This window comes from Miscanthus floridulus, chromosome 18 (genome assembly GCF_019320115.1).
Source record: "Miscanthus floridulus cultivar M001 chromosome 18, ASM1932011v1, whole genome shotgun sequence".
NCBI classification, from domain to species: domain Eukaryota; kingdom Viridiplantae; phylum Streptophyta; class Magnoliopsida; order Poales; family Poaceae; genus Miscanthus; species Miscanthus floridulus.
In genome coordinates, this window is record NC_089597.1 from 19,089,129 (window position 1) to 19,116,322 (window position 27,194).

General features: G+C 44.4%; 2 protein-coding genes and 2 long non-coding RNA genes across 6 annotated transcripts; 3 read left to right on the plus strand and 1 right to left on the minus strand.

The window, feature by feature from the left end:
• The first annotated feature begins 2,722 nt into the window (after positions 1-2,722).
• Positions 2,723-5,773, plus strand: LOC136522252 (uncharacterized). 2 transcript variants are annotated; one of them, XR_010775825.1, is made up of 3 exons: positions 2,723-2,917; positions 4,245-5,592; positions 5,686-5,773. XR_010775825.1 is itself a non-coding variant. In XM_066516063.1 (2 exons), exon 2 carries the CDS (start codon positions 4,581-4,583, stop codon positions 4,929-4,931), a length of 351 nt encoding a protein of 116 aa, XP_066372160.1. In that variant the 5' UTR covers positions 2,723-2,917; positions 4,245-4,580; the 3' UTR covers positions 4,932-5,649. The 2 variants fall into 2 exon arrangements, 1 of the variants encoding a protein (XP_066372160.1); XM_066516063.1 differs by lacking the exon at positions 5,686-5,773 and having other exon boundaries at positions 4,245-5,649.
• A 431-nt stretch (positions 5,774-6,204) lies between these two features.
• LOC136519850 (uncharacterized) lies at positions 6,205-6,796 on the plus strand. Its single transcript, XM_066513230.1, has one exon. It carries the CDS (start codon positions 6,212-6,214, stop codon positions 6,548-6,550), a length of 339 nt encoding a protein of 112 aa, XP_066369327.1. The 5' UTR covers positions 6,205-6,211; the 3' UTR covers positions 6,551-6,796.
• A 118-nt stretch (positions 6,797-6,914) lies between these two features.
• LOC136521572 (uncharacterized) lies at positions 6,915-10,331 on the minus strand. Of its 2 annotated transcripts, none has more exons than XR_010775578.1 (6): positions 10,089-10,331; positions 9,680-9,730; positions 9,066-9,221; positions 8,237-8,360; positions 7,392-7,449; positions 6,915-7,140 (listed from the first exon to the last, which is right to left on the minus strand). It is a non-coding gene; the product is annotated as an uncharacterized lncRNA (long non-coding RNA). The 2 variants fall into 2 exon arrangements; XR_010775579.1 differs by having other exon boundaries at positions 9,680-9,760.
• A 14,178-nt stretch (positions 10,332-24,509) lies between these two features.
• LOC136519786 (uncharacterized) lies at positions 24,510-26,572 on the plus strand. Its single transcript, XR_010775048.1, has 3 exons — positions 24,510-24,857; positions 26,135-26,194; positions 26,285-26,572. It is a non-coding gene; the product is annotated as an uncharacterized lncRNA (long non-coding RNA).
• Positions 26,573-27,194: the final 622 nt, after the last annotated feature.

The following is a 27,194-nucleotide window of genomic DNA, read 5'->3' on the forward strand; positions in this document are numbered from 1 at the left end:
CGAGGAATTGGATTTAATATTGAATCACAAATACAGAAGAGTCTTGGTTAGAATACCCGCTCTTATGCTCACTCTCTTGTGGAGATGAAGTGAGAGCTCACACCTCTCTTTTTTCCTATGCCGTTCTCTCACATGAAACACTCCAGCCTAGATTCAAGGAAATTAGGTTAGGTTCCAAGTTGTTGGTCAACTACTACCAGACATCTCCATTATTTAGGGTGGTTGGACATTTCCAAAAATGTCCCTGCTATGTAGTACATCCTTGCAGGATAAACTATCTACAATCTTACTCTTGCATTGAACAGATCTAACACCTTTGTCACATTTGCTTGCCTCAAACAAGTTTTGTGATGGTGCCAACTTTGCGCACTTCTTGAAACATTGTTGCAACTCGCTTAGCCTCTAAGTGAGCTTCTTGATGTTGACATGTGACCTGCCTCATCCTTAGTCCAAGCAGCCGTCAAGATCTTTGCCCTTCAACTACTAGGTTGCCTCCTAATGACTTTTAACGCGACGACCACCATGAGTTGGTCAGCACCATCTTGCACCGTTCATGTGAGCGATGGAGATGGCACATGGCTTCGCTAGGACTTGCGTGGTTCATGAGGCATAAGTTTATACTCACCTTCACCACTATTTATCCATTGGCACAAGCCTTTGCTTGTCCTTCGCCACCTTGTCATTGATCGCAATGTCCCATCCATGACCTATAGATCTTTAGACAACAAACAAGATTCTCTGCATCCTCAACTCAACTTCATCACTACCTCTTGTTAGCTATAAAAATAAATGTGCTATGCGAAACCAAAAGTTCAAACCACTTCACACAAGATAGAACAAAGTGCTTTTCCACTTGGTTCCTCATGCTACATTCATGCTCCTAGAACCCCCTCCACCAAAAAACCTTCCATGGCACCGTATGGAAGAGTTATTCCCCTGTTTTCTCTACCACTCCTAACCACTACTGCAATGATACCTCAACACCATCTTAGCCAAGACAATGGCCCGATCACCATTGCCGACTATCAGTACCGCCTTTGGCTACTCACCCTCACCATTAGACACACTGATTATCCATGCTCCTATAATCTTGGAACCTCTATATCTAAACCCTAAATTACTACCAAGGAAGGTTCAATAGGACAAAAAAACACTAACATGATTCTCTTGAGATACCCTATAGTGTACATGTGAAAGAAAATCAAAAGTAAATAAATTATTTGCTTTATTGACATGCCACTTGTGTCCTAGTGTTGAAATATCTCAGGGTGGAAACTAGGGGTTTACTCAACAGTTTCAGTGAGGCCTCTACCTTTGTGTTGCCTTCTCATGCTTCATGTTGTCTGTCTGGTGTATGTGGGTTGTGCGTGTCATGGACTTTGTTTAGGTGTGTTGGTGCTACTTCTATGTTGGACCCAATGACATAATGGCTTGGCCAGGGTTTACCATAGGAACTCAGAGTTGCTTGGTCCCTATAGGGACGTAGCTCAACGATGACGATGCATTATGTGCTCCCTCGTACAGATTGTTACTATATATATGTTGGTGGGTTAGGCGTGCACATTTAGTTTTTTAATTGGTTTTTCTTTAATTAACCATCAATTGTACGGTTTTGAAGCAAGTTTCCCTCATAAACCTTTGTCACTATATGTTGGTGGGTTAGCCATCCATGATTGGTTTTTTAATTAGTTTTCCTTTATTTAATTAACCTAGAGTTGTATGATTTTCAAGCAAGTTTCCCTCATAAATCTGGTTTCTTCTATAGCAAAATGCAGGAACTCCCTGTTAAAAAAAAAGAATTCCATTAAACATCGACACATGTTATGCGCCTAAATATATATACTCACTCTTTTTAGAAAATAATTACTAGTGCTTTAACAAAAACCAAACTAAACTTTTAAAACTTTTGTCCGGTAATAATACTTTTCAAACTTTATTTAAAAGTACAAAATCATCAGAGTCAAATATTTATAAAATATAAAAATAATTGCAAAACAGTTCTTGTGAACTCACTGCATGTTTCAAAGCATGGAGCGGTGACTTCTACACTTTTGGTGTCCCAGATAGAATAGACAAATATAGCGAAATACAAAGAGCACGTGTGAGGAAATCAAAAGATGAGTAAATTGTTTGCTTTATTGGAATGCCACATTCTGCAGTGTAGCGGAAGTAGCTAGCGGGTGTACAAAATGGTCTGGCTGGAGACCTGGAGTCGAGTAGCACCGGCCAAAATTCGTGCAAATGTCAGAGGACTGATGACGCAAGATGAATTGTGGGCCTGATTGGTTGGTTACCAATTTTTGCCCAATCAAAACTATGGCAAGCTAAAACTTAGGCTTATCAAAATCAAGGCTATCAAAATTAGGGCAAAAAACATAGGTGTGCATTTGGTTGATAGCCAAAATCAAGGCTTGCCAAATTTCTTTTTTATGTAGTTTAAGAACTTTCTAGAGACTTGACAAAACTTTGGTCATAAATATTGGTGTGTAAATTTTTTGGCAATGAACCAATTGATGACTACAAAATTTGACATGCCATGATTTTGGCTGGGCAAGAATTGGAAGCCAACCAATCAGGCCCTGCATCCGTACGTGTGCGTTAACTAAAGTGTGTCGTTCACTAAAGTCTGTCAACAAAGCTAAAATGGGTAAAACTGAGGAGGATGAGTGGATTACAGCACAAGGATAGAAGAAGCAGAGAAGAGACAGAGACCTGGTGAGGAGGTTGAAGAAAACGAAAGCAGAGTGGCCGGTCGGTCACAGCAGGAACCTCCCTAACTGGGAGACGGAGGACGGAGACAGCAGATCGCTGTCTAGTTACGTACGCCGGCGCTAGGAGAGGCGGACTTTGGCCGTCTTTCTCCGGCGGCGCAGCCGGCGACCATCCCATCGCCGTCGGCGACCAGCGGCAAGGCGAGGTAAGTACTCTACGTCTCCTGCCATGTTTTTCCTTGTCTCTACTCTTTTCGTCAGTAGCTTGAACTTTTTCCCGCCCCGCATAGCCTCTTCTCTCTTGTTCTGTTCCTGGTCCTGGGCTCTGATCGCGAGATCTTCATCTCTGCTCCCCTAGTTTCCCGCTTAGGCCAGTCTCAATGCAGGTTTCATATCACAGTTTCCAACACAGCCACGTCAGCTTTACAGATTGAAATTGAAGAATAAAATTACCTCTCTCAATGTGCAGTTTCATTTCACGATTTCATATGCTATCTGTGACATTTAATTCTTGTATGGTATTGTGATAAAATGTGCCTTGCGATTTGTGTAGCCATTTGACATCGTATCTAAACTAAGTATATTAACATGCTGGAACATGACCATGTTGGCAAATAAATCATGCGTACCTAGCAAAAACGTCCCTCAGCTCTGGACTTGTCAATCAAATCAAATAAAAAAAGAATGGAGGCCTTATCCTCCCTTTCGTTGGATGCTTCTTGTCCACTCGTGAACACCGGCACAACCGCCGCCGCTCTTGTCCGTCATCTCATACGGCATGGTTGGAGGCACGGCAGAATACGTCGCCGTAGCCGCGGGGCACATGGAGGTGCCAAGATGGACGACGGACCGACCTCACCACCACCGCCGCAAGGTCCTCGTCGATTCACCTGGGTCGGCTTCTTCCCCGGAGCGGCTCCAGGAGGGAGGCGCGGCGAGCTCCTCCGCACGGCAGGCAGGAGGCGCGGCGACCTCTCCGGTGCGACAGGCTGCTTGCTGGTGATTGCGGGAACGTGGGTTGACTATGCGCAGGTGACCGTCGGGTGCAGCACGGGATCTCCCGATGAAACTCTCGGCCCCTCAATGCGCGTTTCATTCGGTTTCATCGGCATAGGTAACTGAGCCAGTTGAGTTTTATCCCCACGAACCCTCTCTTCATAATTATCATGACAAGTCATCCAAAATGCTGATGTGTCGTAATAATTAATGAGAATGAAACCTCCATTGAGACTGGCCTTATGGCCTTCGTTTCATCTCTGCTTGTTCCCCTTTCTCCTTGTGGCCTCGATTCGATTATTCAAAGCTTAAAGGGCATCCACCATTGTCCATTGGTACTCTTTTGGATTCCTGGAAGCTGCTTCCTATGCTGCCTCTTTTCATGATCATGGACCATCCTCTCCCAATCGAACCAAATCTCCATTTTTAACAAGATAAGATAGATTTCCTAAAAAAAAAACACCCTAGGAAGCTTCTCCAGCATACTTCGACCCTTTTTACAGTGGCATCTGATGCTGCGATTTCATTAACTCGCAGGTAACCGTGCGTGGAATTCACCGTCACGGCGTCACGAGTGATGTGGCGCTCCTACACGACAGGTAGTAGTTTTTGTCTGTATGTTTCTTCTAGGAACATCCTACAGATCGACTCCGACAATCCTTTTCCGGATTACTATATAGCTGATTCCAGAATCTTCGGCGTGTTTCCTGAAAACACAAGAACGGTTGAACGAAGGAACTGTTTCGGTTGTTCTTGTTCACTTCTTGCTCTCTCTCCATTCTTCGCCGAGGCGTCTCTATATGTACCGATGCATGCGTTGGGAACAATTCGAGGATGTAAACGCGAGCCGCGCGAGTGCCAGAAAACTGATACATGGACTTCCACCGCCACGGCTTACTGACCAAGCTCGGGTTCGCCGCGCTGACGGGCAACTCGGCGCTCGCCATCTACCGGTCGCGCGACGACCCGCGCGCCGTCGCGTTCGTGGCCGGCGCCTACGGAGGCATCGCGCTGCTCTTCCACTTCCTGCGCAGGTTCGAGCGAGGGGAAGGGGACGGCGGCAGGACCAGGGCGGCGGTCTGGGTGCTCACCACGCTGCTCACGGCCATGTTCGCATCACGCGTCGCCCCGCTGATGCCGCCGACCGTCGGCTTGTTCGTCTACCTGATGGCGGCTGGGACCGCCGGCACCGGATTCTGGGCCTTGTTTCTCCATCGTCATTGACATGCAGATTTCGTTCTCTTTGAGCAGAACAATGGGCGGTCTTGTTTCTTTTTTTGAACGAACGACGGTCTTGTTTCTCCATCGATCTGCACATTTCCAGAGTACTAATTCGTTGTTCCCGTACAAAAATGAATTTTTGCGTGGAATCAAGAAGCAGATAACATTGCTTGTGGAATTGTAGATATATTAATTTATTACTGTGCGCGCACTTCCCCGAGACATCCAGATGATGCTGGAGTGTGGCGAGTGGCGTACTGGGGCATCTACTGTGCACAGAATTCTCTTTACATGTGTTACCTTAGTTTTTCTTTTCAGATGTTTGTCAGACAAGAATCTTATGTATTTCTTCCGAACATGAACTTGGACCTGTAAAATGCACTTGGACTATTTGTTAAATTAAGTGCTTGTCTTATGTAATAAGAGGGAGAACAAGTATTGCCGACTACTCCGACAACGCTGCTACTTCTGCTGCTACACACCTCCACGTGCCAGACCCGCTTGTGTTGGAGCTGTGCGTGAGCACCGGGCCTCCCACGTGTGTTGATCCAATGCTGGAGGAGCTCGCCGTCTCACTCGTCATGAGCCGACCAGCAGGGGCGACTGCCACTCAAGCTCGCATCAACCGCAAGGGGGGCAGTCTAGTTGCTGCCTCTTTCTATGGGTTCTCTCCTAATCGAATCGAATCAAATCTCCCTCATTAGCAAGAAGCATATCTCCAGCATAGGTTGATGCGCATTTCGACACCTTTTTACAGGGTATGTGATGTGATGATGCGAATTCAGCCCAGGCCACCGGCGAATTCCAAAACCGACCTTGTCTCTTGGTGGAAATTAGCTGTTGTTGATGGTTTATTTCGGCAGAGGAATTCGCTTCGACATTATCGACCTCAGACCGCAGCCGCCAGCAGCGCTCGCGTGCACTCTCCATGCATGTCTCCAACTCCGGTGACCGAGCCATGGCCTCACCGTCACGGGTGACACACGACAGGTAAGTGGTGACGTCAGGCACAGGATAATTTACCTCGCTTGACAACGTCGCTGACCTTTTGTCTGCATGTTTCTTCTAGAAAGATCCCTCGAACTCCCTCTAATTCACCAACTCCCGTTTTGGATTATTATACTTATGTTCCAGAACCTTCGAGGGGCGCTAGAAGACAGGAGAAATCTCAAGAGTTTTTGTACGTTCTCGGCGTCGACCATAAATAGGAATACAGGGAAAACATTTGGGCACAGCTCCACGATGTGTTGCACGCCGCGTGACACAACGTCAGAAAGCGATACATGGACTTCCACCGCCACGGCATACTGACCACGCTGGGCTTCGCCGCGCTGACGGGCAACTCCGCGCTCGCCAACTACCGGTTGCGGGACGACCCGCGCGCCGTCGCGTTCGTGGCCGGCGCCTACGTGGGCATCGCGCTGCTCTTCCACTTCCTGCGCAAGTTCGAGCGCGGGGAAGGGGACGGGAGCAGGACCAGGGCGGCGGTCTGGCTGCTCACGGCCATTTTCGCCGCCAGGGTCGCCCCGATGATTCCGCCGGCCGTCGGTGCCTTGGTGTACCTGACGGCGGCCGGGACCGCCGGCGCTGGATTCTGGGCCTTGTTTCTCCATAGCCATTGACACGTGCGCACTTCCTCGAGTTCGAGACATACAGAATTACAGATGATGCCGGATTGTGGCGTACTGGGCATCTACTGCCACTGTACCACAGCCAATCTGTAGCGACTCCAAATCGTCGCAGCAAGTGGCGTCGCTATAAGTCTATAGCAACCGACAGGGTTTATAGCAACTGATAGTTGGACACTAATATTTATAGCGACCGATGATGTGTTACATGTTTTAGCGACCAATGGTTTGAGGATACCAAACTTTTTAGCAACCAATAATCAGTCACTATGAACTGGCACCATTATATAATTAATTTCACATTATACCATATAATTTTAGGCTTGTTTAACATCCATACAAGTTCACAGTACACATCAACCACAAAATTGTATCTCATATATTCATTGAAATCAACTTGTACAATTGTAGTTTGAATAAATTCTACAACAAGGCACCTACCACACAGGCACATAACCCATGAACTTCTAAAGAGTTCACTATACAGAAGACCAAGCCTACCCTAGCAGTCCAAAAACTATGGCTATAAACACATCTGAGCGCTCCACACCTTTTAGCCCATCTTCCATGAGAACTCTAAATAGCTTGTCGACACCATCAATAAGGATGAAAACGGTCGGAAACGGTATTACAATATAGTAAAAGGAAGCGGTCGGTTCGGGATATTTCTACATTTTAGCAATTAAAGAGTACAAAAAATGGTTGAAAATGGTTGTGAAACCAATTGAAAATGACAAATTTTTATGTTTGGCAAAATTCGGAAACGGTATCATAATATAGAAAACAGTATCATAATATAAAAAACGAAAGCGGTCGGTTCGGAATATTTCCGTACCATTTTCATCCTTAACCATCAAGCATGCTGCTAACTCGCACCTCTGAGAACTACATGCCTGAAATCCACATGCAATCCAATATAAGTATTCTGGTATTCAACTAGGATCCAATAAGTAGACAGGTGCAGGTGCAGTAAAATAGATCAGTCCTATGGCTGTACGTCTAAATCTGACAAGAAATGTAAACGTAAGATGACAACCTTTCCACATAATTTTATAGCAGACAAATAAAGTCTATATATGCAGACAACATGATTTGCAGGCTTGATTCAATTAGAAAAAAGAATATGTAGTGCTGGCAAGTGGAACTAGAACCCTTCAAAGTACCATCAGAAATTTAGAATGCAAATAACCAATATTATAACTGTGATGTGAATACCTAGAAGTTTTAGCAACAGTGCCCAATATCATGCATTCAGATAAAAGTGAGGCAAAATAAAGAGTAGTCAACATGTCCTGGACTTTTTGCTCACAGTTTATAATAGATGAAATGAAAGTGTATTCACGTGAATGAATGTCTAACTGGTTCGAGTGCTGTAGTAAGATCATATATGGGACATGAGTACCATCTGGGTTGTTCTTTCTGAAGCATCATGTGCAGTGATCTCAAGTGGCAATACTTTACAAGTGTTTTTACTGGCTTAACAATGGCATCATCTACAATGGCAATACTTTGTAAGTGTTTTTACTGGCTTAACAATGGCATCATGAGGTTGGTCATGATTTTGACACAATAAAAAGATGTTGTAAGATTTCTGGGAATATTTGATTCTAGAGACGACATGAGCATGTCCATACATTCATTGACTAATGGTAGAACAGCTTCTAGAAACTTAGAACTTGCCTCAGAGAAAATGAATTGGCTAGGAGATAGAAGCATCATAAGAACTGATCTCAAAGCCAGCTCTTGCTCCTCTTTAAACAATTTCATGGGGCTGTTTTTCAGTGTTAAATCCATTGCTATTGAGCTGCACAACGAAGCATGAGGTACAGAAAATTAGATCTGAACTATTATCATGACAACACTGGCAGTCTTTCCTGAAAGTAGCAGTAGAAATTTAATGATCTGGCAGTTCCAAAGTGAGAATATGCACGAACTCTCTGAAAACACATTATGCACAGCACTAACACATCGAACGGATCTTGAGAGTTAAAAAGAAAGAAATATATTGAGCTGAATTCGATAATATGCCCAAGCCTCTGTTGTACTAGTGCTAAACAATTCTTTTTCACACAGCTGGGAGCAAATATTATCACAAGCAGCTAAGGAACGCTCTATGTATTCCTTGATTGTATTTAAGTGTACGTGAAATTCTAATACTATGGTTCCTGAGAAGCACAATTACTTTATTGCTCTACAGAAAATATCTATTGCACACAATCATTCAATGGTTAATGCAAAGCAATAGTACTACTGTTACTGTGTAGTAAAATTTCTGAGGTAATGAATTTTTTTTGCTAATTGCTGTGTTACCTATAAGTGGATATCTAACAGACTAATATAGAATACATCACCATGATTGCTAGGAAGTGGTTAGTTTCTAGCTGTAAATAATATGTGTTCAGAACAGCCAATGCCAGATACAACATGATAAACACAAACCCCAACTTCAGCTTGGATAGGTTCAAACAAAAAACAACATACGTTTGGCACTGTCAAACAGATAAATTACCTTCAAAGGTTTTTTTAACCCATTAATAGCTTGAAAATCAACTTTAAGATGCCCAGGAACCAAAGGACCAAAACCACGAGTTGTATCCTTGTCACAGCTCATGGCAATGACATCAAGAGTTCGACCATGGAAATACCACATGAAGAGAAGCAAAGCCTGCAAAGCAGCAAACATTTTGGCAAATGAGTGAATTTCCTGCTTCTGAAGATCTGAAATTTACGATTAATATTACGCACACCAAACTTGCATTCTTGGCATACACATGGAGACCAAAGGACGCACTGTCTACCTCATGGGCATTCGTCATACACATGGAGACCAAGGTACGTTTTTTCATCTATTCTTATAACCAACTGATTTTTCATCTATGTTAGTTCAGCAGCAGTAAGTACTAGTATGTATCTCTGCAGCGAGGACGGCAGCTCTGCAGTCACAAGTCAAGATAGACTAACAATTCAAAAATCAACATGGGACTTCAGAAAGTTAAGAAAAGGATCAGGGATGACAGGTTGTTTCTCTAGAACATAGCATTGGAGGCTCATCCAACTCAAATCCACATATTGCTAAGCAGATCGGGAGAAGTTAAATAAGTCAAAAGGGAGAAGGAGGCTCACAAGGGATCTGACATCTTCACCAAAATCGCTGTAAAATTTGACACCAACATCCTGTGTACAAGGTATGAGCAAATCACAAAACTGCAGAAGTCAGAATTAGAAAAATCCTGAGCACCAAGTTACTAGCGGCAACAAAACAGTGTTGCCGACAGAAGGGAGGAAATGGGGCCTGCGACTTGTAGGTCTTAATCTCATAAATCCCCATCCTGCTCGACCTCATCCTATCCCGAGGAATCGATTTCAATCTCCCCGATCTAGAGCAAGACAGATCCCATAAATCCCCATCCCGATCGACCTCATCCTATCCTGAGGAATCGATTTTAATCTCCTTGATCTAGAGCTAGACAGGTGGGATGGGGGAATAAATATCGGGCTTCCGAAGGAAGATGAAAGGATCGAAGAATCAGACCTCTTGCCTATAGTAACGCAGGTATCACGGACTCCGGTGGGTTTGTGCGTCCAAGCTCGCGCGGCATCGTCGGAGGGGTGCTGCGGGCGCTTGCGCGGCCCCATCTGAGAGGGCACGCGGGATAGGCCAGCGGCGCGCCGCACCGAGCGGCGGAGCTTGAGCGGAGGTATGGGGCAGAGGCGGCGAGAGAATGGATGGGCGGGCTCGCACGACTGTCCGCTGTTGGGCGGCGGCGGCTGGAAAGGGATGAGGTATAGGGTTTCGCAAAGGAAGAATGACAAGTGGGCCACCAAATTACTTTGGGCGCCATTATGGGCTGGGCCGAGCGCGCTAAAATAAAAACAAACTATACTGACGGATCGTTCGACCCTAATACGTGTTTTTAGCGACCGATTATCCGAGCAAACAGCTAAATGTATATACCGACCGATGTAGGGTCGGTACAAGAAAAAATAGCAACCGATGATCTATTAGCAATTTATAGCGACCAATTGTTTATCGTTAATATTCTGTTTTAGCGACCGTTGTCCGACGCTAATTATTGGTTGTGGTATAGTGTCCGCACATTCATACACGACACTGGACAGGAATAGCGAAAAATTCTCCTTAGAAGTGTTAGGTTTTTTTTTCAGATGTTCGTTAGACAAGAAATTTTATGTGTTCCTTCGGAAAATGAACTTGAACCAGTAAAGTGCACGTGGACTATTTGTCTAAGTGCTTGTTGTGTGTACTAAGGAGAACAAGTATATGTTGATAATTATACCTTTGCACATCGTATATCATGATTCACGACGATGCTATTTCCTAATATTTGAACATTTTTTGTGGTCGGTTGTCAAGTCAGCTCTGTCACCGTAGTATTGTTTTTTCTGTGCGGCAATGGGAGCTACATGGCTCGAGGTCGTACGCGGCCTAGATACGCAGTAGAGGGAGCTGGTCGAGGCCGATTAGACATTTGTTCTTTGCTCGAGAAACCCATGGACGCCTTCCTAGAAGACCCATTAGAGAGATGCACGGTGATGATGTTATAGGATCGGCAAAGCCACCTAGAACGCCAATAAACCTCTTCGAGAGAAACGTCGAACAGCAAGGGATTGGAAGAGTTAAATGTAGAAGATTGGTTTTTGATCGATTGTGTAGTTGGATATCTCAATCGGACGTGATCCTCCAATATATAGAGAGAGGATGGTCTTAACCCAGTGAAAAAAACATTCTGAGACATTAATTTGCAAGTTTGCCATGAAATCCAAGAAGATTGGATCGGATCTAGGACAACTAGATTCGGACAAGGTACGTCATCTGAAGTTCCAATACACAACTCCCATGTCAGAAGTTCCGATGTCCAACTCCCAAGACTAGGGAGCCTCACCGGTCAGAACTTCCGATACCTATATGACCCCATCAATAATTAAATGCAACGTAGCTCAACAAATTCCCAAGTCCAAATTCAACCTTCCCTAATCCTTTTTTGTTGTCAACATATGCCCCACTGTTTTGAAAGCGAAGCATATGCAATTTTAAAAAACACATGACAGCAAAGCAACGATTTTAAGCCAACGGTTTAGTTCTAACTACGGTACATGCATGAGCCATTTTGTTCCAACTTTGTATGATGTGTCTGATAAAAACATATGATAAACAACAACGATGTTCCAACCCATCGGCCATTTTACCAACGAGGATGCTGCCACCGCCCACCGGACCTCCACCAAGTTTTGTAGATTTATGTGTTGCAGATGGGCGATAAGCCAAGTAGCCAACATGGAGGTGGAGGTGGTGTCAAATCGGCAAGGAGGACCCCACCCATTAATTTTTGCTATGATTTTCGTTGTATTGTTGTCGATAGATTTGAAATCGGTAACTTCGGTTAATAACTGAAACCAAACTAAAACAACCGAAGACCCAAGGGCTCGGTCTCTGTGACTGTCTTCCTCGGCGAGGAACGCTCACCCCAACCTGTGCGTACCGCGGACAGTAGGGTTACTGACTCCACTTCGCCATCGCCACTTCCTCTTTTTGGGTCACCTCCCTCTCCTTATTTTTTTTCTCGATCAGGCATTGTGCATGTATTTCATTACGGTAATGCTGCATATAGGGCGTCCGTTCGTCTGGACGGTGTCAATGGTGAGCCGCGACGCAGCCTAACAACCGCAACTTATCCCCGCTCATCCAACCGTTCTAAAAAAAGAAAAAACTCACCTCATCACAGCGCCGCGATAGCTCTCCACGACGGTGCTCCGCCATGCCGCCTCGATGACGGCGCTCTCCACCGCGCTTCCCTCTCCACCACGCCTCCCTCTCCATCGCGCCTCCACTCCACGCCAAAGCACGACAGTCATCTTCCTCCCTCTCCACTGCACCTCTCGCCCGCCACGGGCTTCTCCAACGCACGGACCCGTCGTAGCCTTCTCCACGGGACCTGTCGTGGCCTTGTCCACCGGAGCAGTGAGCTTACACCGGTGAACTCCACGTGTCGACGAGCCTCCACTCCCAAGCAGCAAGGAGATGTTGTGCTGAAAGCGCATGTTGCAAACGTATGTTTCGGGTGTTTCAGAGGTATGTTGCAAATGTTTCGTATGGATGTTGCAAAAGTAAATTGGGATGTTGCATATGCTGCAAATGTTTCTGTGGGGGGTCTAACCCTAGGTACCCACAGCGATGGACATGGGCCGCACCATCAAGGACGGTCCAGCCTACAAGACGAAGCCTTATGGCGCACGGCACTGCTCGGCGTACGCTGCAAGGTAGCTCAGCGACATCCTGGAGATCGCGTAGAATCTGTTAGGATATGTTGAATGTGTGATTCTATGTATAGATTATCTCTTACCCAATCGGACTCTGACCTGATCGGCATGTAACCCTACCTCCGGCTATATAAGGCGGGTAGGGGACCCCCTCAAAACACACGCAATCATATACGATAGCCAATACAAACCGACGAGACACAAAATTAGGATATTACGTCAAGCTAGCGGCCTAAATCTGTATAAATCTTGTGTCTTGTCACCATCTTGCTCCTGATCTCGCTCACCTCTCCGATCAATCTACCATCATGGGTAGCCCCCTCATTGGACTGCTGAGCATCTTTTGTTGACAGTCGGCGCGCCAGGTAAGGAGTGCGCGCTGTTCGTATCGCGAACCAGATGGGATCTCAAGATCAACAACACCCATGGGAAGTCGGCAGATCGCTATGACGAGCTTCGACAACCTGAGCATCGGCGCACCTCGCTGCGACTCCATGACAAGATCTCACGGCGATAGTCTGTGGCGGCTTGCGACCTCACGTGTCTCCGCGCGTCTCGTGGGTGGCCGATTCGCAATCGCTACACTGATCGATCGAGTTGCAAGCGGCGGTTAGCGGCGGGTGTCAAGACCGAATCGACAAGTGCCAGCCGATTTCCTAGTACGGCTCAGCGTTACGCCCATTCAGTCACCAGCAACGCCGCGACCGCCGTCATCCTTCACAACAACGCCCTGGCACGATTGAAGCCGTTGCCGGCGGCGTACGGCCGTGACTCTGAGTCGGCAAGCAAGGCCACGTTCGATCTACTAACAAATAAGCAAATTATGCGTGGTCTACATCACCATGACGTGAAGATGATGATGCAAGCAAGCAAGGCCAAGGCGTATATGGGTATATGCATGTGCAAACCACGTCCGACTACCGGACCTGCTAACTCTCCCTCGACGATTGATTTCGACTCCAACTCGGACACGTCGGGGGCTTCAGCTTCCGCGATACTTGCCTCTGTTACGACAAGAGTCCGACGTCTCCACGACATGATCCAATCTGATCGCCAGGCATGCAAGCAATCAGGAGTTGCATGTATTCATGCATATACGTTGCATGTACTCAGCGTCAAGGCCATGGATTTATCTACTCCAGTGGCGACTACGAAGACGACGCACGCATCAACATCGTGACACGCCAACTACTCGGTTTGGCCGCCTATCAAAGCGCCATGCCACATCGCTTCTCCGACCAGATCGAATGCGGCTACGTCAATGATCTCCCTGATTTTGATCTGCCTAAGGCCGACCAGTAATATAAGGACGACGTCGCCCGGATTACTCTCTCCGACCGCCTGCCGCGTCGTAATGATGATCGCCGCGAAGAACGGCACTACGACGACCGCGACCGCCACCATGACGACAGGCCGAAAAGCTCGAGGGCCGGGCAATTTTGTCGACGCCAACCAGATAACGTCATACGCCGCTGACCAGACTAAAGCTAAGTCATCCTTCCTATATGTGCATTTAATACAGCTTTCTCCTCGCCATATTTCTCCAATTATTATTTCTCCAATCGTTCTCCACAATTAATTTCTCCATGATACTCTACTTATTTCTCTATGCTTAAGATACTCCGCCAATTCTCCATGCGTAATATCTTAAAGATATTCTCCACTCGATTCGCCGACTAGCCACATTCTTACTCGTGGCGTCCAGAAACGACCATGACCTCGACTTTGCTCCTACACATGCACGAGCCACGCTCTGCGTTATGGACTGTCAGTAGCGGCTCCTTGGCAACGCTCTCTCTTACGTGTACACGGGTGCCGGCAACTCCGTGCTATAGAGTTTAGGCTAGTCAGGGCTGGTGGCGCGATATAGAACCAACTGGAAGGGAATTACTCATATTTAAAATATGAACAAACTCCAAACAAACATAATGTTTATCTACAACGGGTCGCCGAGCTGCATATGCTATTTCTTCACTGCTGATTTTTCTCCGGAGTTTATATATTTTTACATCATATACTATCCATCCTACATATTTGTATTGCAGGGGCCCAGTTTAGTCAACGAGCTTATTTTTTACGCTCGGGGACTAGATCACCCGGGAAGGACAAGAGGATCATCGTCCGGGTGGTCGCACCACCTGGCAGTCCGACTTCTCCGCCGATCAACAGGTCGGACCGCTAGGTTTATGGACTTTGTCGCCGACCAGTTGGTCGGACTGTTCGGCGCTCACTTCTACTCGGTGCTCACTTCGCCGCCGACCAGTTGGTTGGGCTACTCGGTGCTCGCTTCTTCGCCGACCAGCTGGTCGGATTGTTCGTCATTTGGGCTTCATCGTCAGCTACGCTGGGGGCTCGCGAGCTTAGATGGGGACTCCTCGGCGTTCGGATTCTTCGTGCAAGCGTCGCCAGCTAAGCTGGAGACTTCCTTGGCAGTCGGATTTTACTACACGTCTCATCGTGTGCTATCAAGTTGCTCCATGCTGTTCGGGTCAGAGTGCTGATCTTGGGCAGCACGTCCGAGGTCTTGATAAGTATATGGCAGATGATATTGGCAAGCTTTCAAGGCTTTTCTTTAACCCTGCTACAAGATTCATTCTTTATCTTCTAGCAGGCTCGGGGACTAAGTGTGTACACTTCACCTTGCGGTGAATGTACTGCTACGCTTTCACGGTTACGCTGGGGACTGGTTGCATTCTCAGCTACGCTGGGGACTGCTTAATTTTCTTAAAGACCCTGACACTAGGTGCATTCTACACCTAATCTCAGGCTCGAGGACTACAGTGTGTACACTGCACCTTGCGGTCCATGTACTGGTGCTTCTTCATGATGTTTTGACTACGTCAAATCTGTCACTTAATGCCTTTGCTCCGCTTTGATGACTACGTCGTCGGCGCCATCGCAACAGACACTTAAGTATGTACACTTTACCGACCAAGAATTCTCAAATTTTTCTGTTAACCTCCTTACATCAAGTGTGTACACCGCCCAGGCCGCCAGTCAAGCTGATCGGCCTCACTTGGCTAAGTCCGAGGTTTGCTGGTCAGCTAAACTGCTCGACAGCTGTCCTCACAAGTCGGCACGTCAATTTAACTGATCGGCAAGTGATTTCACCGCCCAGGGCACCAGTCAAGCTAGTCGGCCTTCATCTTCACTGCCCAGGCCACCAGTCAAGCTAGTCGGTTTTCATCTTCGCCGTTCGGATCATCAGTCAAGCTGATCGGCTTCACAACAAACTGCTCGGACTTGATCAAGACGGCGTCACCAAGTGGATACAAGGTGCTCGGGGACTAGCTGTGGGGGGGTCTGACCCCAGGTACCCACGGCGATGGACATGGGCCACACCATTAGGGATAGTCCAGCCCACAAGACAAAGCCTTGTGGCGCACGACACTACTCGGCGCACGCTGTAAGGCACCTCTGCGACATCCTGGAGATCGCGTAGAATCTGTTAGGATATACCGAATGTGTGATTCCATGTATAGATTATCTCTTACCCGATCGGACTCTGACCTGATCGGCATGTAACCCTACCCCCGGGCTATATAAGCCGGGTAGAGGACCCCCTCAAAACACACGCAAGCATATACGATAGCCAATACAAACCGGCGAGACACAGGATTTGGATATTACGTCAAGCTGACGGCCTGAACCTGTATAAATCTTGTGTCTTGTCACCATCTCGCTCCTGATCTCGCTCACCTGTCCGATCAATCTACCATCGTGGGTAGCCCCCTTGGTGGACTGCTGAGCATCTTTTGTCGACAGTTTCATAGGCATGTTGCAAGCGTTTGTTCAAAGTGTTTCATCTGTCTCAGACGTATGTTGCAAGCGTTTTTATCCAGATGTTGCGTGTCTCACACAAATGTTGCAAGAGTATGTTCTAAATGTTTCGGCTGTTTCATTCTTATGTTGTAGTAAGTATTTTCATGTTGTAAGTGTTTTATCTGGATGTTGCATATATTTCACACATATGTTGCAAGTGTATGTTCCAGATGTTTCTTTGCTTTAGATTTATGTTGCATTCAAGTGTTTCATGCTACATGTGTTTCGTGTTTTACAGGTACGTTCAGAGATTCATGGGGCATGGCCCAGGCGCTGATGGGGCGCACAACAAGTCGGGGTCTTGCGGACGGGGCGTGGTCGTCCTTATCCAGCTCTCGGGTCGCACCCGCACGGAGAGGGGAGTGGGTCAGGGGGAAGGAGTGACGGCGCAGACTGGGTGCACGTGCGGGGCAGGGCGAGGCGGACGGGAGCGGGGCGAGATAGACGGGGGACGGATGTACGTACGCATACAGCAGCGGCGTAGCGGCAGGAGGGGGGGCGAACAGGTTAGGACAGCAGATGCGCGGGGCGTCCCGACGCGCTCATATGCTCCGGACGCCCGGGCGCTAGTAAGTCTCATTTCATTAAGCAGAGCGCTAGTAAGTCTCATTTCATTAAGCAGAAAGTCACTCACCCTGTCGCCGATGTGTCGTTCGTAGGCGTTGGTTTTCTGTTTCAACTGAGGTAGTGAGGATGCAGGGTTGCTTGCGGCTGGAGCCTGGAGGGGCGTCAGTTATTCGCTTCATGTAAGGTGAGGTTCCGTCGCTTCCGATCCGATCGAGGCCGTTAATTTCAGAGAAAAGGCCTCCGTAATTTCTTGCTCATCTTCGCGGTGTGTTACTCCGTCCAGTTCCTTTTACTGGAAGAAGAATTCGGATACTCGGATGCCAGTGGCCAGTGCCATGTCACTTCTACCGTTCTACGGAAGAAGGGGATGCGCTCACATTTCTTTTCAAGTAAAGTAGGTCGGTTCGATAAGGATAGTGACCACTGACCGGTTTCCGTGTCAAGCAAGGCTCCTCCTCCTCGGCTGTGCATAAAACCATTTCTGTACTTGAAGACAGAAGAGACGACGCACTCTTCCAAGGCCAAACACCCTAGCTAAGCTAGCATGCACCCTATGGATGATTGAGACCAGAGGCACGCCGCGCGCACTACTTGGCTTGTCGGCGCGGGCTTCCTCGCTATCACCGTCTCATCCGCCGTGGCCGCGTTCCGGGGCCGGGCCGCAGGGGACACCGCCACGGTGGCCTTCGTGGTCGCCACCTAACGCTCCTGCTGCTCCTGGCTTGTCTCCGCGCCTACGAACGCGCGCCGCCGGGCGAAGACGACGCCGGCGGCCGAAGGGACCGTCGTCGTATCAGAATCAGGCGCGCGGTGTGGTGCCTCACCACCCTGCTCACCGTAGTGTTTGCGTCGCGGGTTGCCGGAGTGATGATGCCCTGCTGGTCTGCGGCGCTGCTCGTCTGGGCTCTTGCTGCTGCCACCGCCATCGGAGGCTTTGTTGCCTTGTTTCAATTTCAACCACGCGTCAATAGCTGCGTTTGCACGTTGCTGGTGATGATATGATACGCATGATGGTATATAATATATGATGCATGGGCTTGCCGCTTGTGTTGTCCGATCGTTATTATAGCGCTATGTTGAAATGGAGCTGGAGCACGCCGGAGATGATCAGCTACGTACAAGTCTACGAAAATACAGTACATTGGTCTCCATCTTTTATTGCCGAGAAGAGAAAACCGACATGTACACCCAAATATACCCAATGAAGAAGTAACCAGAAGCTTTGTAATAACATAAGTGGTTCCGCCTTTGCTCTCCACATTGATTAAAGACAATGTAAGGGGAACCAACTATTTGTCAATTTTATGACCCCTCTTATCCTTGTGACCTAGTTCTCTGCAAATGAAAAAAAAGCATGTCCATTAACAACCATACTCACCAGTTAAGTACGTGCCAAGCTAACAAATTAGCACACATGCATACCTACGTCAACAATAGAGTTTTTTTTTAAAACTTTTGCAAGTTACTTACGTCTAGAGCATAGTCTTAGAAAAGCCAAAACATCTTACTCCCTTCGTTCCAAATTATAGGATGCTTTATTTTTTCTAGATACGCTGATTTTACTATACACTTAGATATACACTATATCTAGATTTTTTTTTAATAAGGAAACAAAGTATCTAGAAAAAAGTATCTAAACAACTAAAATATCATATAGTTGGAACGGAGGGAGTATAATTTAGAATGAAGAGAGCAGTTTATTTAGTGAATGTTGAATGGACATGGAGATGTATTTTTCTAAAAAACATGTACATGTGCTGAGTATTTGTGTTCATGGGACAACTTCCATCCGTTCCCTGGTCCCGGGGGTCGAGCGTCGTGTTGCACGGCAGCACGGCGAGGCCCAGTTTGGCCGACGCGGACCGCGGAAAGTATTGCCCGCGCCCATGTTGATCCTGCTGCCCCCGCCAGCCGCTATGCCAGCCACGGGCCCGTTCCAACCTGCAGAGCTCTAGAGTAGCACGAAGAACGAAGAGCACGAACGCCGCAGAGCTAGCCCGTGTCGCAGGGAGCCCCTGCAATGCGTCCAAGCCCATCTTACGCGATAATTGACATGTGGGCTTTCTTTGATAGAGGGCAAGAAGGACTTTTCTCCAGGAGCATGTGATTTGCCCTCTACAGATCAAGAAATCTAAAATTATAATCGCTGCATAAAACAGGCTTATATATCTATCAATTACAATAGGCCTTGCTAGCATCACCACGCACGACGCACCACAATAATAAAAAACACACAATAACTAGCTATATTTAATACACCAGGTAGCTAAAGAGGATTACACAATATAGCTAATAAAAAAACACAAAATTTGAAGGAACTTCTTGATTTAAGAGAAGCTTTCCCCTAGCTACTCCATTAACAAGTAATGCCCTAGCTAGTTCTCTATACGCGCTGATATTATAAATCTTATAATGACCCTATCTAGCTCATTCGTCATCCCCGATGATCTCAGGCTCCTCGTAGGCGTGCCCGTTGGTGATGTACTGCAGTATCAGGTCATCCTCGTGCCGGTGGCTCTTGTAGATGATAGCGGCAGCCCTCTCGGTGGCTCGGATCAGCTGCTCATACCTTGGGTGATCGGGCCGGGGTTTCCACGCCGGGAAGTTGTGACGAGGGCGGCACGCCTTTCGCCACATGAGCTCCAGTATGTAGGCTTCGCGCACCTCCACCAGCTTCGTCTTCCTCGTCGGCGGCCCCGCTGGCTTGGTGTTGGCCGGCACGTCTGCCGCCGCCGCCGCCTCGTTGCCGCTTGTTCCGGCGGCTCCGGTCTCCGCCATCTTGCGCGAACGCGATCGATCGAGCAGCGTCGGGGGCTCGTAGCGCAGGGTTGAATTTGGTCGTGGCCTTGAGTGTAGCTAGGCCAGGCGTTGCTATATATTGCCGGCAAAGCGCAAATACAACGGAGTTTTGGACTTGTTGCGGTTCCGTGCCGGCCGAGTCAAAGCCGAGATGGATCGATACGGTATGTTTATCTCTTGTTTTGCAGCAGATGAAAATGGTTCCGATGAATTTGGATTAGCTATTTTTGCTAGTTTGGATACCTAGGGACTTCGTGTATGGTACTCCCTCGTAGGCAATGTGATGGTCGTCCAAAGAGCATATCTCCATTTTTGTTAAGAGCAAAATTCACCGCCGGTCCCAGAACATCCAGGTTCTTGAACTTCTAAAATGATATCTGTGAGTTCCTAAACTTAGCAGACGGTGTCATCTAGGTTCCTGAACTTTTAAGGTGATCACCGCAAATCCCTAAACTTGGCCGGCGGTGTCATCCATGAACTTTCAAAGTGATCACCGCAGGTCCCTAAACTTGGCAAGCGGTATCATCCCTGTCCAAATGTGATCTAATTTACTCTATAAGCTGGTGTGGCATGCTGACTATATGTTAGACGTGGATCCAACATGTGTCAATTAATCAATCATTATTTATATAATATTTATCATAAAAATATAAATTATATAAAATAATTTACGTCTGCAAATAAATTAAAGTATTAAAATAATTTACAACAACAAATATATTAGGTTTAAACTAAAATAGAAAATACTAAAATTAATTTAATATTTACGTATCATTATTAGTATTAAAATAATATTAAAATTCCTATAGTAATAAAAGTTTTCTCTATTAAAAGTTACTTCTAATTTTAGTATTATTTTAAAAGTTCTAATATTAGTATTATAGAAGTAAATTTTCTCTATTATTAAAACTATAATACTATACTACTTTTAATAGTAGTATTATAGTATTAGAACTTTTAATGATAGTATTATATTATTAAAAGTTTTAATAATAATGTTATAGTATTAATAACAGAGAAAAGTTACTTCTATAATAATACTATATATTAAAACTTTTAAAATAATACTAAAATTAGAAGTAATTTTTAATAGAGAAAACTTTTAATACTATAGGTAACTTTTAATATTATTACATTTGGACACGGATGACACCGGTTGCCATAGGGACCTGCGGTGATCACCTCGAAAGTTTAGGGACCGGGATGACACCGTCAGCCAAGTTTAGGGACCTGCGGTGATCACCTTGAAAGTTTAAGGACCTGGACGACACCGTCTGCCAAGTTTAGGGACCCCCAGATATCACTTACAAGTTCAGAGACCTATATGACACCGTCGGCCAAGTTCAGGGACCGACAGTGAATTTTGTTCTTTTGTAACAACGTGTTACGTGTAACGTCATGATCAAGATAAAATGGTCCGCATAATTTATTAGCATATAGTAAAATGTCACATACACTACGCCAGATTCTTACTGTAGGAACGGAGATATTTTTACTGTAGGAGCGGCTGGGGTTGGGGCGCCCCTACAGTGGGCGTCCTCGGGCCCAGCAGCCCAGCCGTCCCTACAGATGGCATTGTAGGGGCCCCTACAGTTGGGGTTGATCTGTAGGGGCGGCTCAATCACCAGCCGCCCCTGCCGTGCCCATTTGTCTTTTTTCAAATTTCAAAATTTGAAAGGTTCAAATTTAGTCAAATGACAAGATGACAAAAATAAAAGTTGTAGATCTTGATGAGTTGAACAACTTTTGTATTCGTCACTTTTACATCTAAAATCATTTAGGGTTTTAAAATTTGGTTTGAACTTGTCAAATTTCAAATTTCAAATTTTAAAATATGTAAAACATTGTCACATCCAAGTTTGTTCAAACTTAAATGTTGAAGCATGATTTTAGAAATTTTTAGGAAAAAAACCATCACATTTGGAGTTAGTATGAGGGAGAACAACTAGTTACAAAGTTTACCCACAGATTAAAAAGAGAAATCACACTGTTCTAGATGATCCTTACATGATCATAGTGAACAGTATGATTTCTCTTTTTAATCTGTGGGTCAACTTTGTAACTAGTTTTTCTTCCTCATACTAACTCCAAATCTGATGATTTTTTTCCTAAAATTTTCTAAAATCATTCTCTATCAATTTATTTTGTTGGTTTTGTCAATATATACATATGAAAAGTTTGAGCAATTTAAATTTTGAATTTCAAAAAAATACAACTTCAGACAATATTTTGGTACCCCAAATGATTTCAGCTGAAAAAGTGATAAATACCAAAGTTGAATAACTCATCAAGATCTACAACTTTTGTATTGGTCATTTCTTCATATGACAAAGTGGTAATGACATTGTTCACAAATGTGACACATCTCTCATAAGGTTTTATAAATTATATGAGACACGTGTAAGATTAGTGAACAATGTGTGATAAAAATTTGTCAAATGAAGAAATGACCAAAATAAAAGTTGTATATATTCATGAGTTGAACAACTTTGGTATTCATCACTTTTTATGTTGAGATCAATTTGGGTCTCAAATTTTGGTTCGAACTTGTCGTTTTTCAAAATTTCAAATTTAAAAGGTTCAAATTTTGTCAAATGACAAGATGACTAAAATAAAAGTTATAGATATTAATGAGTTGAACAACTTTGGTATTAATCACTTTTTATGTTGAAATCATTTTGGGTCTCAAATTTCGGTTCGAACTTGTCATTTTTTAAAATTTCAAATTTGAAAGGTTCAAATTTTGTCAATTGACAAGATGACCAAAATAAAAGTTGTAGATCTTGATGAGTTGAACAACTTTTGTATTCATCACTTTGACATATTCATCACTTTTTATGTTGAAATCATTTTGGGTCTCAAATTTTGGTTTGAACTTGTTATTTTTTAAAATTTCAAAATTTGAAAGGTTCAAATTTAGTCAAATGACAAGATGACCAAAATAAAAGTTGTATATCTTGATGAGTTGAACAACTTTTGTATTCATCACTTTTACATCTGAAATCATTTAGGGTTTTAAAATTTGGTTTGAACTTGTCAAATTTTAAATTTCAAATTTTAAAATGTGTAAAACATTGTCACATCCAAGTTGATCAAACTTAAATGCTGAAGCATGATTTTAGAAATTTTTAGGAAAAATAACCATCACATTTGGAGTTAGTATGAGAGAGAACAACTAGTTACAAAGTTTACCCACAGATTAAAAAGAGAAATCACACTGTTCTAGATGATCCTTACAGGATCATAGTGAACAGTGTGATTTCTCTTTTTAATCTATGGATCAACTTTGTAACTAGTTTTTTCTTCCTCATACTAACTCCAAATCTGATGTTTTTTTTTCCTAAAATTTTCTAAAATCATTCTCTATCAATTTATTTTGTTGGTTTTGTCAATATATATATATATGAAAAGTTTGAGCAATTTAAATTTTGAATTTCAAAAAAATGCAACTTCAGACAGATTTTGGTACCCAAATGATTTCAGCTGAAAAAGTGATAAATACCAAAGTTGAAATTCTCATCAAGATCTACAACTTTTGTATTGGTCATTTCTTCATATGACAAAGTAGTAATGACATTGTTCACAAATGTGACACATCTCTCATAAGGTTTTATAAACTATATGAGACATGCGTAAGATTAGTGAACAATGCGTGCTAAGAATTTGTCAAATGAAGAAATGATCAAAATAAAAGTTGTATATATTCATGAGTTGAACAACTTTGGTATTCATCACTTTTTATGTTGAAATCAATTTGGGTCTCAAATTTTGGTTCGAGCTTGTCGTTTTTCAAAATTTCAAATTTGAAAGGTTCAAATTTTATCAAATGACAAGATGACTAAAATAAAAGTTGTAGATATTAATGAGTTAAACAACTTTGGTATTCATCACTTTTTATGTTGAAATCATTTTGGGTTGACATGGTTGATGCTTGACGTAGGATTTTCCTCCGTTGGTCCTCGAGCGAGCAAGATAACTCCAAATCACAGCCTTACACAACTCGTCACGTTCTCAAATAAATTAACTTTTAAATTATCTTAAGTTAAACTTTTATAAGTTTAGCCAGATTTAAAAAAAACACTAATATTTATGACATCAGATGATCGAACATAAGTCATTCTGATTTTTTAGATGCATATTGTTTTCTATGTATATATTTAGACATATAGTGTATACTGATATGTATAGCAAAAACTTATATGTATCTAGAAAAGTCATAATGACTTATAATTTGAAATGAAAGGAGTATCTATCGTATATTTATTTATGAAACCCAACAGAGACGCATACATCTACATACACGCACCACTCACCCTCGCAGGGGAGATGGGCCACGTCACCTGAAATTGTTTGCCTGGATAGGGTTCAGCCACGTCGCCCGAAATTCCCATCCACACAAATATCTTGCAGCTTCTCCCCCTCCCCATCCTAAATCGCAAAAAAAAACACTCCCATCGTCTCCTCTCTCCGTCTCTTCCGAGGTCACGCTGCTCCTCCCGCGACCTGCGCCTCCACCCCCTTCGTCCCTTCATCTCCCCCTCTCTCCCTCTCCCTCTCTCCCAACGTGGTGGCATGCTGGCCCCCTCCTCCGTCTCTGCTTTCCCCTTCCCCTCTCTCCCTCTCTCTCGCGCGATGCCGCGGCGCATCGGCCGGCGAACGGCGTGGGCGGGACGGCGGCGCACGGGCGCCAGCGGCTCCTGCAGGTGGCCGCCGCCGCGGCTTCTCCCTGCCGGTCCGCGTGCGCTCGTGGCCTCAACGAAACAACGAAACCCTAGGTGCCTTTGTTCGATGCCTCCGTCTGCGCCGCGGCGGCTCGGCTCGGCAGCTGGATCTTGAGGTACCTCACCCTCTTCTTCTCCTCGTCCTCCGCCTCATGGCTCGTCATCCAGATCCGTTATCCTACTTAGCTTCCTTTTTTACCAGTGTTCCCATATGATAGTCATTGCATAAATAAGATTATCAATTCGTTTTTTTCGTATAAAGTACCTGATGAGTACAGTTGATAGTTTCCTTGCGCCAAATGAGCCTGCACGTTGTTTAGCTTATTTAGATATAGCTTCCTTTTTGCCTGCTTTTTTTTTCTTATCAGCCCAGTTATGCATCTTGCTCTTTTTAAAATTTTCAGTCCACATTTGTGAGACCTTTTCACCTGTCCAGTTTTCTAATCTCCTTTTTGCTTGTTTAATCTAAGAAGCTACTACTCTGCTATGCATATTGTTGTTATTTCCTTCCTGTCCTCTTTTTGTTTTCTCGCACGTTGTATGCATATATGTTCCTAATCGATTTTTAGAAGAAACAGAGGAGGGCGAGTTCATAGTTTACTAGAATTGAAATTACATTGTGATTCACTTTGTTAAGTTCCTGTTAATTATGGCATGCTGTTGTAAAATAGACAGTAGCACCGGTTTAGTATTCAAACTGAATAACATATTGGAATGTGTTGGTATGAAGAATTTGGACAGAATTTTATTACATGGAAAACTAGAAATATTACAGGCCAAATTTACAATCAATCCCACCGCGCCTACTCCAATTCAGCTAGTTTGCTCGAATGTAATTAGTAACTAGTAGGCAATAGGCATTCAGGTCTATTTACCAATAGTTAATACTATTTATGATATCAGTCTTCAGAGTAAATACTTTGCTTGGATTTATGAAACTTCATTGTGTCCTCTTGTCTCTGTCACTAGTCAAACTAAAAATAGTTTGACTTAATCACTTAATCAAGTGGGTTTAGCTTGAGACCTGAGGGCATGGTTACTGGCCAATCAGCATATTATGGAGAAAACTACAATGACATTCTATTCAGCTTCTTGTCTGTTTCGCCTTATGTTTCCATGATCTATTATCATAAATTGGAAAATTTTCATATCCTGATCAGTTTTTTTTTCGGCATAATATTATTGATGTATAGTTCATATTTTCATGAAGGTAAGTATTGACGAATCGTGACTTGTCCTAGTAGCTATGCACACTTTTCTCTCTCTGTATGCTGTGAACTTTAATTTGTTTTTATTAAACATGCACCTTAAATGGAGTAGTTTGAATTTTAATTACATTTGACTTGCTTGTAGCATGACTTCATGGCCTCATGGGTACCTTTCATATTTGCAGTTGAGGGGGTCCTATTTTGAGAAGTTCTATAAGCAAACAGCTGATATGGATCCAGTCCAGGTTAATATTCAAATATGTTACTTCATTTTTCCGTACTCTTCATGGTCAAATTTGTTTTGTTCTCATGTATGAAATATTTGCTGCCATCAGCGTGCTACCTTTCTCGAGGAAGATGATGAGATGGAGGATGCACATTCTGTTGCTGCATCTGCTGGTGACACTGATGTAAGCCCACCCAAGCAGTTTCTTCTGATATGTATATTATTTGAGTTCAGCGTTAAATTTTATTCACTGGAGTATGAAATCAGTTTTGCCTCTTGACATTATTGTTGTTTCAACTCTTTTTGTTAAATGTTGCTGACAGAGTACCATTTATAAGAGCCATAGTTGGTAGTTTCTTCCATTTTTTTGCATGTGGACTTTGTTTTGCATGTGGACTTGTGGATTTCTTAATGGACTATGTTATAATGATGGACTTTATAATGGACTATATTGTAATGATGGACTTTTGTGAATTATGACTTGTGATGATGTTCTAAATAATGGTCTTGTGTTTGTGGATGTATATATGTATATTTGTGACGGTTAGATTCAAATTTGAATTATATATATATATATATATATATATATATATATATATATATATATATATATATATATATATATATGTGTGTGTGTGTGTGTGTGTGTGTGTGTGTGTGGGGTCAGATTTGAATTTGAATTATTTTTTTTGCTGGAAAATCCACTGTAGGGGCGGTTCTTGATTGAACTGTCCTTACAAATACACACAGCAGGGGCGGCTGGTGATACAGCCGCCCTTACAGAAGTCCACTACAGGGGCGGCTGATATTACCAGCCACCCCTACAGAGGGCATTGTAGGGGCGGCTGAAAACACCAGCCGCCCCTACAGAGGTCACTGTAGGGGCGGCTGAAAACACCAGCCGCCCCTACAGAGGGCACTGCAGGGGCGGTCAGGAAACCGCCCCTATAGAGGCACCCTCTGTAGGAACACCCTAGGAAGGGCGGCTGGCGCAGCCGCCCCTACAGAGGCTCTAGAAC

Coding starts and splice junctions, on each gene's coding strand:
- LOC136522252 (XM_066516063.1), top strand. CDS start 4,581: ATGGACTTCCACCGCCACGGCTTACTGACCAAGCTCGGGTTCGCCGCG.
- LOC136519850 (XM_066513230.1), top strand. CDS start 6,212: ATGGACTTCCACCGCCACGGCATACTGACCACGCTGGGCTTCGCCGCG.